Source organism: Mesitornis unicolor, unplaced genomic scaffold, assembly GCF_000695765.1.
Source record: "Mesitornis unicolor isolate BGI_N332 unplaced genomic scaffold, ASM69576v1 scaffold52777, whole genome shotgun sequence".
Taxonomy (NCBI): domain Eukaryota; kingdom Metazoa; phylum Chordata; class Aves; order Mesitornithiformes; family Mesitornithidae; genus Mesitornis; species Mesitornis unicolor.
Window position 1 is genome coordinate 1 of NW_010195395.1, and position 13,440 is coordinate 13,440.

The 13,440-nt window shown below is 36.8% G+C and overlaps 1 protein-coding gene across 1 annotated transcript in view; it reads right to left on the reverse strand.

Moving 5' to 3' along the window:
- Positions 1–2,294: 2,294 nt before the first annotated feature.
- Positions 2,295–13,440, reverse strand: part of LOC104543463 (centrosomal protein of 192 kDa-like) — a gene marked incomplete at its 5' end in the record, with an annotated part of 34,112 nt that continues 22,966 nt past the window's right edge. Inside the window, 6 exons of the mRNA XM_010188082.1 lie at positions 2,295–2,311; positions 2,719–2,834; positions 7,773–7,831; positions 8,309–8,432; positions 9,348–9,469; positions 13,252–13,371. Coding sequence (XP_010186384.1) covers positions 2,295–2,311; positions 2,719–2,834; positions 7,773–7,831; positions 8,309–8,432; positions 9,348–9,469; positions 13,252–13,371 — 558 coding nt within the window. The remainder of the gene's footprint in view (positions 2,312–2,718; positions 2,835–7,772; positions 7,832–8,308; positions 8,433–9,347; positions 9,470–13,251; positions 13,372–13,440) is intronic.

Consider the following 13,440-nt stretch of genomic DNA (forward strand, 5'->3'; position numbering starts at 1 on the left):
ATATTTATACATAGCCACACGTGCACACAGGTCAGCGAGAGTATCCATAGCAGCCCATTTTGTGTCCTTTCCTCCCTTACGTGCAATCCAGGTGCAACATAGGAAAGAATACTTAACCATTGCTCCCAGTTCTTCTCAATAATTCAAGAAAAGCCCAAAACAGAAGTGTGAAAGGAGTCCCAGACAGCAGCCCTGTCGCAGGAAGAGCACGCAAAGAAAATGTTGAATTTAGACCGAATAAACAATTATCCAAAACTGGGGGTTCTTACTGCAATTCAAAAGCGGTCTTTTACAAAGACCAGTATTTAGGGGAAGTTTCTTTGTGACAATACTGTGAGCCATCTCAACTCCTTGAGCACAGACAGAAACAAGGCATCTTTTTAGAGAGGTTTATCTTATTAATGTCGAAGGAAGATGCTACATCCAACATCAAAATTACAAAGGTTGAATTCTACAAGATTGAAATTTAGAGGTAAAAAAATCTGGAATAAACTTAAATCACAATCTATCTTTGAGAAAAATTTTGGATGCGTTCTAAGAGTTATTTTATCCTTGTGGAAATAAGTGTTATGAAGAATCTCACCACAGGAGGGACCGTCATCTAACCTTGTGGAAACCACTGCTAAAAATGTCCCAATGGATAGTAAAAGCTGCAAAAATCACACAGCTCTTATTAACAGATAGTGAACCTTCCTCCTCAGTGACCAGTTTCCTTATTAACAATCACCTAAAGACAACTTCTACTGAGAAACCAAGGTCCTTGAGAAAAAGGTAAAGGTTAATCAATTCCTCCAGAAACTAGTGCAGAAAAGACTCCTATCAAATTGAACATGAAACAACAGAAGAGTATCTGCAGAGCAGTTAGAGCTAATGGACCTGAAGTCCACGCTACCTGCATCTCACAAGGATTATTCTAGACTAGCAAGAGGTAAAAAAAAAAAAAAAACAAAAAAAAAAAACAAAACCTTAGAACAGAAGGCAGCTCGAAGATAGTCAACTAAGAAATGCAAAGGCTCAGTCTTTTTTCCAGCTCTGGAAGAGACTTCTGATTGTGTTTCTAAAACTGAACCAACATAGGCTTTTGGACACTATGGTATTTCTCAAATGAAGCAGCCAAGCCTGTTGAGGTAAGGCAGCCGACAGGAGATTCCCTCCATCCCAATTCTGTATTCAGGAGAAGTACACAGGCATCACATCAACTAGGGAAATGTGCAAGGAGCATCAGGCAGAGTGAGGGCAAGAGGAACATGGTCACAGTATCCAGTAGACTGCAGCTTATGTGTGGATGGAAGAATAAGGAAGTGGCAAGTCTTGTGATGTCTAGTTTAATTTCTTTTTGGAAACCAGGAAGGGAAGATTTACTGACTGCTGAGAACCGAGGTTTTATGAAGAATCAGCAGCTTTAGTCTACTTTAGCGTAACACTGGTGGCATGTATCAAAGACAATGCACTGGGTACTTCAGGTTTATCCCCTCTCGGCTTTTTCAAATTTCATTTGTTTGAAAATGCAGTTAAACAAACGATCTCATATTGAAAGAAATTTCACTCACACTTCTACGAACATGAAGAAAGGAATAATGTACTTAAGTTATGACAGAACTATGCTGTCAAAAAGCTACATTTCTAGCTTAAGGCAACTTCAGACATACTGCTCCATGCTGCAGAAATAAAACAGCAGACGGAGCCAAAGGGCACAAAGGACACGGTGATAATGGGTAAGCTGAATGTGGAACTGTTGTTCATTGAATCCTACAATATTAGGACTGGAGAGCACTAAGCAGAATTAGAAAGAAGCCAGTTCAGCACAGAAAAAATAACTTTTCTTAAAAGAGCACACAGTGAACTTTTATGTGGCCACAAATGGGAAAAAAAAAGTATAGGTAGGAATCTATCTCCCATCCCTAATCCAATGACTGCAGATGCTGAGGAAATGCAAGCAAAGTGAAGCAAAGGCAGCAGCCTGGCTTCTGTCATCTCTCAAAGCAACATCTTTTCACCACTGTACAGAGACAGAATACTGGGTTAGATGAATTGTTCTGGAGGGCTAAGGGGCAGCAGTGATCATGTTGAATTTACTGTTTTCATATTGTTGTAGTTAAAATCAATGCTTATACCTGTTGCTGAACTGAGTAAAATGTTAGGGGCTGATTGTCAGATCATCAATCTGGTCCCAGCTTCACCAGATGGAGACACAATACTAACAGCTTGGCTTCTGTACAGCAATCCCTAACCCTGCTCCACAAAGCCTCCCAAAAAATAGGCATTGCCTAAGAGTAGGCAGCCTGATCCCTTACCTACAGCAAGGAATCCTCTAACCAAAGACAAAAATCAGGTAGAATCAACTGTCAACACATAGATTTTATTTCTGTATTTACAAAGCTTAAAATAAAATATATCGGTATCTAGCTATTCCAAATAAATGCAAAAATAGAAAACTTTCCTTTTCAACAAAAGTGCGTAAACATAAATTAGAACATGAAAATTTTAAAACATACAATGTTGCTTCTCAGTGTTTTTACTGTGAAAACAGATCTGTAAAACAAGCACCATGATTTATCTACAGAAGACTTTCCATCAAAGCAGCATCACAGGGCAAAACAAGTAGGACATTAGTATGGAAACGTAGTAACAAATCTTTGAATACTTTAAATGGCATAAACTGTTACAAATTATTATAAACAGTTGTAAAACTTCTCTAATTTTTTGCAATAGCTTTACCACATAGCCGAATATTAACTGAGCCGCCTTTGGTTATCAGCACAACAAAGAAACCTTCAAATTGTCCTTCTGCCTTGGGCTTGAACTGGACTGGCACATTGATGTAATGATGGGACCTGTAAAAGGCAATTATGTGCATCATCATTGTGAATAAACAGGTAAATCCTACCAGATAGAGAAATTCTTGTCTAGTTTTGATTTTCACCAAAACAGTATATTGGATGTGCACTGGATCACCAAGTCTGTTTTTACAGATTTTACTATCTATTATTCTGCTGAGAGACTTTGATTGTAAAGGTCTGCCTCTCTTCTTACTGATTATACAAAGTACTGCAATAATTTATTGCTGCTAGTTTACCTAGGTAAGTTTGGTTTGCTTCTTTCCAATAATATTGACAATGCAAAAAACTGTATTTAGAGCAAAGTCTACTTACTACTTACTCAATACACATTTCTTCCCTTGAGAAGTCACACAAGTACACTAAAATTTTTAATTCCTTCCAAAATTCCATTCATCTGAAGCTAGTAAAATAATTTCAGTTACTTCTAATTGCCTCTGCATTAAGAGGCATTTTGCTGAATTATTGCAAATCATATATCCATCCTCAAACAGTGTTTTAAAGATGTTACATTACACCTTTTTAGCTTGTATCATTCCTCTTCTATTCAGATTGCATAAAAACACACCAAAGGTAATGGGTGGCTGTCCAAATTGTCAAAAGCCTGGCGTGAATGTTCAAAAATATAAGCTACACAAGCAACAAGCTGAAACTACTGAGCGGCAGCCAGTGGAAATATCCAACACAAACAGACAGGTAAGAGTAACAGGCACATAGTGGAATAAGGAAAAATGAACAGCATCACTTAGTAAGAAAAGAAAGACGACAGCTTTGGTTTTTTATTTTAGCTTCAGTTTTCTCCCCTTAACAACATTTAGTATTACCCAACACCCCCTGGGATGTGCTTATTTTCCCCACTTTCTTATTTTGTTCCTACCTTTTCATATTCCTTTCCTGAACACTAATCCAACCTTTCATCATCAGTCTGTGCTCTTACACTTCTCCTACATTTGGAACTCACAATATTAACCCTACATATAAGCCTGATCCCAGCCTCATTTGTTTAGTATTGTCCTAAAATAGTCACACTAGAAAATATATTCTGATTTTTAATTTTTTTTCTTAAAACAGATCCTGGTCAATCAAGTAACTTAAAAGTACCCACTTTCCAAATAAAGACTGGTATGCTACTGTATTTTTTTTAATTGGGTTAAAACAAAAACAAAGCACTAAATGTTCCACTGAACGACAACCAACAATGCACCAAAGAAGTACAGCCAGACCAGGATTTCATGTCTCATTCTTGATTACTGAGTGTTATATAACAAACCTGGCATGCTCTCTCTCTTTATCCATCTATAATATATGGAATGATGATATTTACTCAGTTTTATTTTTAAAAAGTCCATTTTATAAATGAAAAACATCAGTATGACTATTTAATCTGTAACAGATACATTATATTAGAAAACAAATTTAAAAAATAATAGAATCTGAAGCTGCACACAATCAGGCCTCCTGAAAATGTACAAAAACAAAAATAAATTCAGCAGAAAATCAGGAAGGATGCACAAGTCTATACCATCATCTCCAAAATAATATGTGTATGCTTCCTTACATATCTTAACACTTAGCCAAAAAGAACAGTACGATCAAACCCAAACTTATACTATCAGAAAATAAACAGTAAGCTATGTATCACTCTTTTAAAGAGATGGCCACACCTGGCTGTCAAATAATAATTTCCAGAACACGTACTATATGACTTCAGTGGCACTGAGGCAGAGCACAGTATCTCAGCATATGACAGCTATATTCAACTCCATTTGATCTCTAAATTCAGGTGTCCGTGTGGTTGGCACTATACATTATTGTTCTTCTCTAAAAGCAGAACTAGTCAGTTTGTTTTGTAGTGGTCAGTTGATTTCTCACAGTTGGGATAAGGCTAAACACACTTGAATTCTCGTGCTTTTTAATCCAGAGGGAAAGCTGCTACTTTCATTTTCTTCAGCTAACAAAATGGAAAAGTTCAGACTCCAGCTACAACAGCTCTTTGGGCTACTACACAGCATAAATGTCCTTAGAATGAAGCAACCTGAAGGATATTTCTCAAGTACAGTAGCCAGAAACTATTCAAGAACAACGGTGTCAGGACAACCAGAGCTCCCCTGCAATTAAGTGTTTTTCTCTTAACAAAAAGTTTTACTTTACTTCAAACTTTTCACTGTGCCTGCAACTCAACTCGTCTATGAATACTATAATGGCATTTACAGGTTGTTGTGCCAGTTTCAAGTGGTATTCCTGAGAAGTCAGGTATGTCTTAAGCCTGCTTCATGACAAACTAATACTGTAGTCCTCTGAACACAATAGCAGCAATAGTTAAGTTTAAGAGGGACAGTATGGACAAGCTGCATCTAAGCCACAATACCCAGTTCTATCATCAGTGAATAGTGACTCCTGACTCCCAGAATGGTGGCTACCAGAGACAAAAATAATTAGCCAAGCAAAAGAGTTTTACCTTTTAGTGATATCTGAAACATATACTACCTGGTAATGAACTTATTTCAGATGGGCTCTGAAGGCAATGCAATAGAAACACCTTAGTTTTAAAACTTCCTTTACATGGGTATAACCTGGTTGTTCTTCCAGGAACAGAACTTAACCAAAGATTTTTAAAAGTCACATGGATTTTCCTCCATATGTTTATAACACTTAAAAGTCACCTCGTTAAAGATACCTTCTTTGCAGTAAAAAAAAAAATAATTAAAAAAATCCACTATGTCAACAAATAGAACTCCTGTTCTGAATGCGACCTCCAGACAGAATTCCTTCCCACCCATTCTTTATAGGACTTGTAGTATTAGCTAAATGACATCTCTCTGGTTAAAAACCAAAATATATGCAAGATGGTTATTAAAATTCCCTTTTCTTTCTTCTTCTGCTGGTTGCAAAATACTCTATTTGGATAAAGCCCATTACTATTTTCAACTGAGCAAACTGCAGTAAAGGAACCAGCAATGCTGAGTATTGGGTACCTGTGATCACATAACCAACTGAGCAAGAACAGGCAAGCTCCTACACCAACTTCTGAAGGTCAGATTCTTGATACTAAATACAAATACAAACTTGCAATTCCATTATCCAGATTTAAAAGTCAATTACACAGGACTGCTTTCAAATTTAGCCCTTCAAAAGTGAAGACCATGCAACTGACCACGTTTACTGCATGACACTTCTTAGTTCAAAAATATAGGCAAGTACTTTATTTTTACAGTCTTATTTACAGACTAAAATTCCAAGGTCCTGCAAATAGTTCTCACCCAATTATTTTTGAGCATTACCGTCTAAGATGTCCAGATAACCTAATTCAGATGGAAACCATTAATATTGGCTTTCTTGAAATCCTTGATGCTGTTGTCAAATAAATGCCATTTAAAGAAGTTCTTTTAACTCTTTTTGAGAAGCATCTTTCCAAGTCAAGTAATACTGTGCTTTATGCTCCTAAATGGGAGAGCTTCTTCAGAGAGCTATGTTGACTTCAGATAAATTATTTTTTTTAAAAGCTACGAAAAGTCAGTATTTACAACTGAAGGAAAACCAGCCAAAGTTACTAGAAAAAAATGTCATTGACTTATTAAAAAAATGCTGTATAATCAGTTGATAACCTTTAGAAACAGTAGACTGAATTTTAAACTTAAGCCTACTGTAGATAAAAGCAATAGGAGTTTATAATCTCTTTCAGAAAATATAGCAATTAGCTGCTACAGCATTCCTCAAGAATACAAGAGTCTTCCAGTGAAGTTACTCATCGTTTTTTCCAGGAACCATCAAGTCACCCTGCCCTTTGTCTGCAGCTCTAAAGCCTCAGACCGATCTAGCCAGCCATCTTTATTTGGATGGATTTCATCTTGGTCACTGCCGCCACAAAAACCACTTGTGTGCCATCCGACATGACGTTATTTAATAAAAAGATGCCAGTTAAATAGAAACACTGGAACACACGGTTAAGTGGAGTTACATAACACTTTGCACTGAAAAGTGGTCTTAAGAATACCTTAGATACCTTTGGCTAACACCACCACAGCCTCGTCTTTATAAAAATGCTAAGTATCGTTGGCAGACACGAAACTAGATTAGAAGCCAGAGTGTCTAGTTCCACTTAGGATTTTGTTCACAATTTCTGTTCTGTATACCCTTAGTTTCCCCATCTTTAAATCAGGAACCTGTCTAAACACTGAGAATGTGCTGTATGACTTCTAATGAAACAGTTGCATTTCTGTCTTCCTGACAATCCCACTGTCACAGATGAGCACGTGAGATGCTACACTTCTTGAAGAGATGAATAACAGGACTGTCAAATACTTGTAATGAACTTTAAAGATGACTGGGTACATTTTGAGGGATCGTTATCACCAACATGAAAATTCCTTCTATGCAGGTAATATGCTGAAACACTTGGTATGACCAGGCAATTCCACTGCTGCTCAAACCTTTTATTTGCAGAGAATCTTTGATGTAGCTCTGCAGGTTTGTCAAATTAGAAGCATGATGAAGGCAATTTGCTTGGTCTGTTGTGCAGAAAGTATAAATGGAAGGAATGAATTGATTGTGCACAGCATGCCAAATGGTTAAATGAAGCATTTAGGCTTAGCATTAAAAGCAGCAGCACTGTTAGAAACAATTTGCAGGGAAGAAATTGGCAGATGCAGAAATAACTGTGTGGGTTCATTCTGCTTCTAACCAAGATTACAAAGTACAGTTTAGGAAAAAAAAAAAAAGGGGGCAGGGGCAAAAGAGAACCCCAATGCCAAAATCCGCCCAAAACCAAAACCCAAAACCAAAAAAAACCCAAAACACCTATAACTAGGTAGCCAGAATGATGGATATTTATATATGCATTTTACCAGTGTATATATAGAAAAGGTATTTATCTTACTAAAGACTTGCTTATTTTTTTTTTTGTTAAGAGAGAATGTTAGCATATGCATTACTCACCTTAGAGAGTATTTTGAGTGCTTGATGTAGAAAGGCTCTCCGGGATTTAAAAATTTCAGCTGCAATTTAAGACAAAATGCTTAAAAGCATACCATATCTAAGACTATCTTGTTCAATTTATGACATGCTCAAGATAAATCAGGTCACTTACAAATACAGCTTTACATAGACCCAGGCTTTAAAAATACAGAATACCCAGATTTGTGCAGAGTAAGAAAAACTCCCATCTCAGTATTTTAATGAAGTTAAAAACTAAAACAAATAAATTGGGAAACTAACAAATGTATGCAAACTATAATCTATTATTTTTTTCAATTGCAAATACATTACAAATACACTCAGTGATTCAGTCAGACAAAAGAAAAGAGAAAAATTACAGGAGAGCAAAAAACTCTTAAAATATAATATTAACTCTTGAAACTAACAAACTAAGACTTGTACTATTGCAATCTTCTGTCAAGAGTAAAAAAATAGCGCAGTTGAACTGTTGGAAGAATTTATGAAAATCTATTTAAAATAAAGCCTGTCAGACTTACCAAGTGTGTCATAAAGGAATTATTCCTCAAGTTGACCTTTAATGTGCATGATTCCCCAACTCTAGTTGGAGGAAAAGTGTATAGGTCTTCTGGCGCATATATCCCTCGAATTATCTCATTTTGTCTGATTTGAAAAAGAGATTGAAGAGATTAAGATTTCCTGCTTATACGGTCTGGATTGCATACGTCAAAATAACAGATGTATCTTCTGAGACTAAATCAGGAAAAATTGAAAGATGTTGAAGACATCAACACTTGCACCTTAAATTTAATAGGCAATATCTTTTAGCCAGAAAGAGTAACGAAAGCATCATTATGGCATAAGTATATATACATTTACTTCTACATGCTTTCGCAATCTGAATTTTTCCCCTACATGCTTTACTGGAGAACTAGACTCTTCTCTGAGATGCCATGTTTAACCAAAACATTTTGCTCCCCTGCCACATTCCCATCACCTCATAGTAAAAGAACTGGAAATGAACTTCAGACTGAAGAACAGCAAAGTTAGGACACGCAGTACAGCAGTCTTCTCAGAAGTAACTTTACAGTTCGATGGAGTCTCCAAAAGAGGAGTGTACAAAAAGCATACACAAGATTCTATAGCTGATACCAGCTCATTTACAACAGCAATTCATTGTTAGGCAACTTTAAAACCCAAGTGAAAAGAAAAAGCATGACAGACTGAATAATACAAAGGCATTAAGAGGTTTGGAAAGTCTGGGTTTTGCAGCAATTTACTCTTTAACATAGAATCATAGGATAATTCAGGTCAGAAGAGACTAGGAGGTCTCTAGTTCAACCTTTTGCCCCAGTTCGGGTCAGCCGTGAACTCAGACCAGGCTGCTCAGGGCTTTGTCCAGTCAGATCCCTAAAACCTTCAAGGACAGAGACTGCGCAGCCTCTCTGCACAGTCTGTTCCACCACATAGCTGTCCTAAAGGTAAAACAGTTTTGATAGTGGGGTTGGTTTGTTGGTTTTTTTAATCCCCTTTTACCCAGTTGCAGATTCTCTTCTTTCGAGTTCTGTTCATACATACCCTCCTTTAATCGTATGTGCATCAGGGTAAACCGCCATTTCTGGTTCAACTGGAAGCTCAGTTTTTGTGAGGGCACTTGGAAAAGCTTTCACAACTGAAGTGTCATTTTCTGGTTTAGAACCCTATTGGCAAAAATAGAGAAGTCTTTCAATTTTGCATTCAGAAGTACTTAAGTATTCAAGTATGCAAGTCATTTCCCTTACCCAATCCAAGACTTTTTATTTAAAGCATAATCTTTCAGGAACAGTAGCCTGGATCAGTGAGACAGAAGCAATGACTTAGGAGTAGTACTTCAACAGGCTTCTGTGCCTTAGGAATACTTTATTCGTTACAAGCCAGTTCACAACAAACCAGCAGTGCAGGTGGAATCTCGAGAAGGCTGCTAGCAACTAAGATTTTACTAAAAGCCAAAACAAAAACCAACTCCTCTGCAGCTATTCTGCCCATATGCCTCAAGAACTGCAAAGCTGGCTAAACAACTGCTCAGAAAGAAAGCAAGCATAAATCATCATTATAGTTTAATTCTCACAACAGCATAAAGCTTTATAATATTTGTCTTGTGAACAATCCATCCTTCTCAAAGAAAGGTTTCTCTAGAGAAACAGAATCTGATAATGCATTGTATGACAATTACATTCAGAAATTAGGCCAAAATATTTACCATCGACAGGACCTCCATTCACTGGACCTTAACACAAGGAGACCAGAGCACCCTGAAGGAATACTTCACCTAATAGCCGGTTTCAAATTCTGTGGTGTTTAATAAATCTAGCCAGATACTGTTTGGAGCCCCTTGGGTCACAACACCTTGAACAAAGTCAAAGAATCAAAAGAACCTCCTCCTCTTAGAGTCGTACAACATTATCTCAATTCTTGAAATGGTGCTGACGTTTTAGACAAGCAGTTGATTCTCTTACGCAGGGAAGATTAAAAAAATAGATCCATCGTTAACAGAGCTGCTATGACAAACTTGTCTTTTAGACATTTCTTCTATTGGAAGAGCTGCTAATCAGTTTGTCAGAAATAGCAGCAGGCAAAAAAAATTTCTTCATTTTAAAGAATATTTTGCAGTTGCAAATAACCCACGAACCACAGTAGAACCCAGTACATAAAGACAAGAAAGGATGTCTATGTGTGTCTCATTCCAAGAGTTTTTCATTTTCCATGTGGTGACAAATTATGGGTGTCATGCCTCAGTGTTATCATGCAAACTCTACCTTATCAATAAGGCAAGTTTACTGCACAATAATAAGGCACATTATGGAAAATGATCAGAAGTTCCTCCAGTCTTTATAAGGGCATCTTGAAGTATTGCATGCTTTACTATAGCCCGTACTGACTTTTCCTGTTTCAAATAAAAATGATATGTTAACACTGTACAAATGGTTACAATTGAGTGCTGTTGTTCCAAAGCAACCTCAGGAGCATAGAAATGTGTTTAAATGGAATTATTTTGCTTAGAGAGCTTAGATTTTTCCTTCTCTCACTTTTGGAATGCCCAAAGATGATGAAGCTTTGCACTGCTGATAATAATAATCAAATCAGGACTCTTAGTTAGCAGTATTTTTTGTGTTAAGAAATTCAGCTCAGCTTGTTGCTAAATGAAACACTAAAAAGCTACATAGTTAAGCAGCTAAAGTACATAAACTACGTAAATTAAAAAGTTGTATTCACTATTTGCAATATCTGTAAAAAACTGCAGGGATTCTTTATGCAGTCCTCAACTTTCTACATGCTAAAGGAGCAATCACAACTTAGGTGCTGCCTCAGCCTTCCAGCAGGTTCTTGCTACTTCCTCGTTTCACCCAGAAGGGACCAATAATTAGACCAAAACACCAACCCAAGACTTTCGTGCACAATGATGATGCTCTTTTTTAGCTCAATGATCTTAGAACAGCACCTGACAGCAGCCTAACAAATATTTTGCAGGAAGAGAAATAACTAAGTTTGAATGGCCAGTACTGAGAGGTTGGGGTTGCAAAGCACACACAGAATCCCTCCTTTATTTGTCTGTGCAATCAGAGACATGATCTTCTGAGCTCCTGACTATGGTTTCCAGTGGTGGGGACTGCAAATGCAGAGGATAATCGAAGTCATAGCTAATTGGATTTCGGCAGGGAGGAGGGGGAAGAAAAGATAAAAGCCATTGATTTTCCTAACTTCACCTTGTCCTCTTAGTTCTTCCCTGAGCTTTTCCAGACTTTTAATTTCTTTTGAAGTGGTGCTATAAATAAATACTACTCAGTCACTCTGAATGACAGTCAATCTTCCTACTTCATTCTATCAAAAGTCACATTAACCAGAGCCATAGCCCTCTGCCTCAGCAAACCCAGCAGGATCCAAGTCCTTTTCAAAGTTGTAATAACACAGAGGAAACTCTTGACTTCTTGGCTAAAGCAGATCTGATTATGCTGCTACTGCCTAAGCAAAGGTTCCATGCTGACCCCTCTTCCAAACCAACGTATAGTTCCTTACCTAGTTGATAAACCAAGTATTTCCCTTTCAAATCTTTTTCAAAATGATCATGACACACTTCAAGTATTTTCTACCTTTTTTTTTTCCCATATGCGCAAATTGATGCTGGAAAGATCTAATTGTTAACAGCTTTGAAAACAAACAAAAAACCCACAAGAGGAACAAATCTGACACAGTAGTTCAAAACCGGTAACATCAAGTTATGCTGCTCAAAGATTTACACAACTCTGACAAGTAGTCACATTATAAGAAGAGAATTCTTCATAACTCTAGATTTCTGATAAAGAATTCATCCTCTCTCAGTTTCAAGTAGCTTTAAACAGACAAATGACAAACATTTTCTTCATTTTAAGGAAAATTATATAGCTAGAAGAAAGCTGAATAAAAACCCCTCCCAAACCAAACATCACACAGGTCCCGTTCTTCATGACGAAAAATTAGAAGTCATTTAACATATTCTTTTTCAACAAGCCCCCTTTTCAACACAATTAACTAACGCAGAGAACAAGGACCCTACAAAATAAGAGGTAAGGCACCCTGGCAAGAAGGGTAAGTAAGGTTCCTACTACTGAAATAGGCTTGGTACTCTAAAGAAAGATTCCAAATCTTTAATCTGAGCTTCTTACAAAAATCAAATCAAACTCTGGAGAGGACAGCAAAGCATATAGAGCAATCATGCAATACTGAACGTACAACGCTCTTCATATTCAGCTTATTTAACTAATCATTAGAATTAATTCTTCTTAATAGTAATAGAATCTGTCCAACATGGACTTCTCTTGTATGGATGGTGAGGTAGGGATTAAATGCAAGGTAAGGAGCAAGAGCACAGAGAAACAGTTCAAACTCCCAAACACCTCCTTTCATGCCTCACCATAAAGTTAGGGCTGACGAACAACAGGGGAGAGCTCAAATTCAATCACTCCCATGTACAAATCTCGAAAGTCATCCCCACCTATGTTGTTACTCTGATAAAATACTCTGAAAGATTCTATCAGCGACACATCCACATCTCCAATATGGATGTTCAAAAATTCCAATATTGCTATAAGTTGTATATTATAGCAAAGGTCAGTTACTTTGTTATTTATTTACAAAAATAGAACCAATCCACTGGTGTCTGATACAAACAGATTTTCAACTACAGAACCAATTCCTACAGAAGACAAGTTTGTCTCTACTTTCTCTAAGCAAATTAAAATTTTATGTCTTAAATAGCAAAAGATAATTCATTATCACAGAAGATGGAAAAGGTATTTTTGTAGCATAAGAAAAACAGTATGGTTTAGTCAGACAAAAATATCAGCAGGGTTGGTTTGGTTTTTTTTGGAATACGCCAGTGCATGTGAGAAGGAGTACTGCAGATAAAAAATTGTATTATTATACATTTATAAAAAAATTGTGCTCAGGACAGCATTTATATACTTACTGTTCCAGAAAGCTGAAATCTTAATTTGTGTTTCCAACTTGGTTTTTCAACTGGGTGACACTCAAGGTCCCAGAACTGTGAGAAATCTCCTTTGTCTCTAGGTAAAAATATTACAGCAACCTACCAAAACAAGAAAAAAAATGTTGCAGAATCTTACTGAAATAATCTATGCATCTTCACAATTTTCCC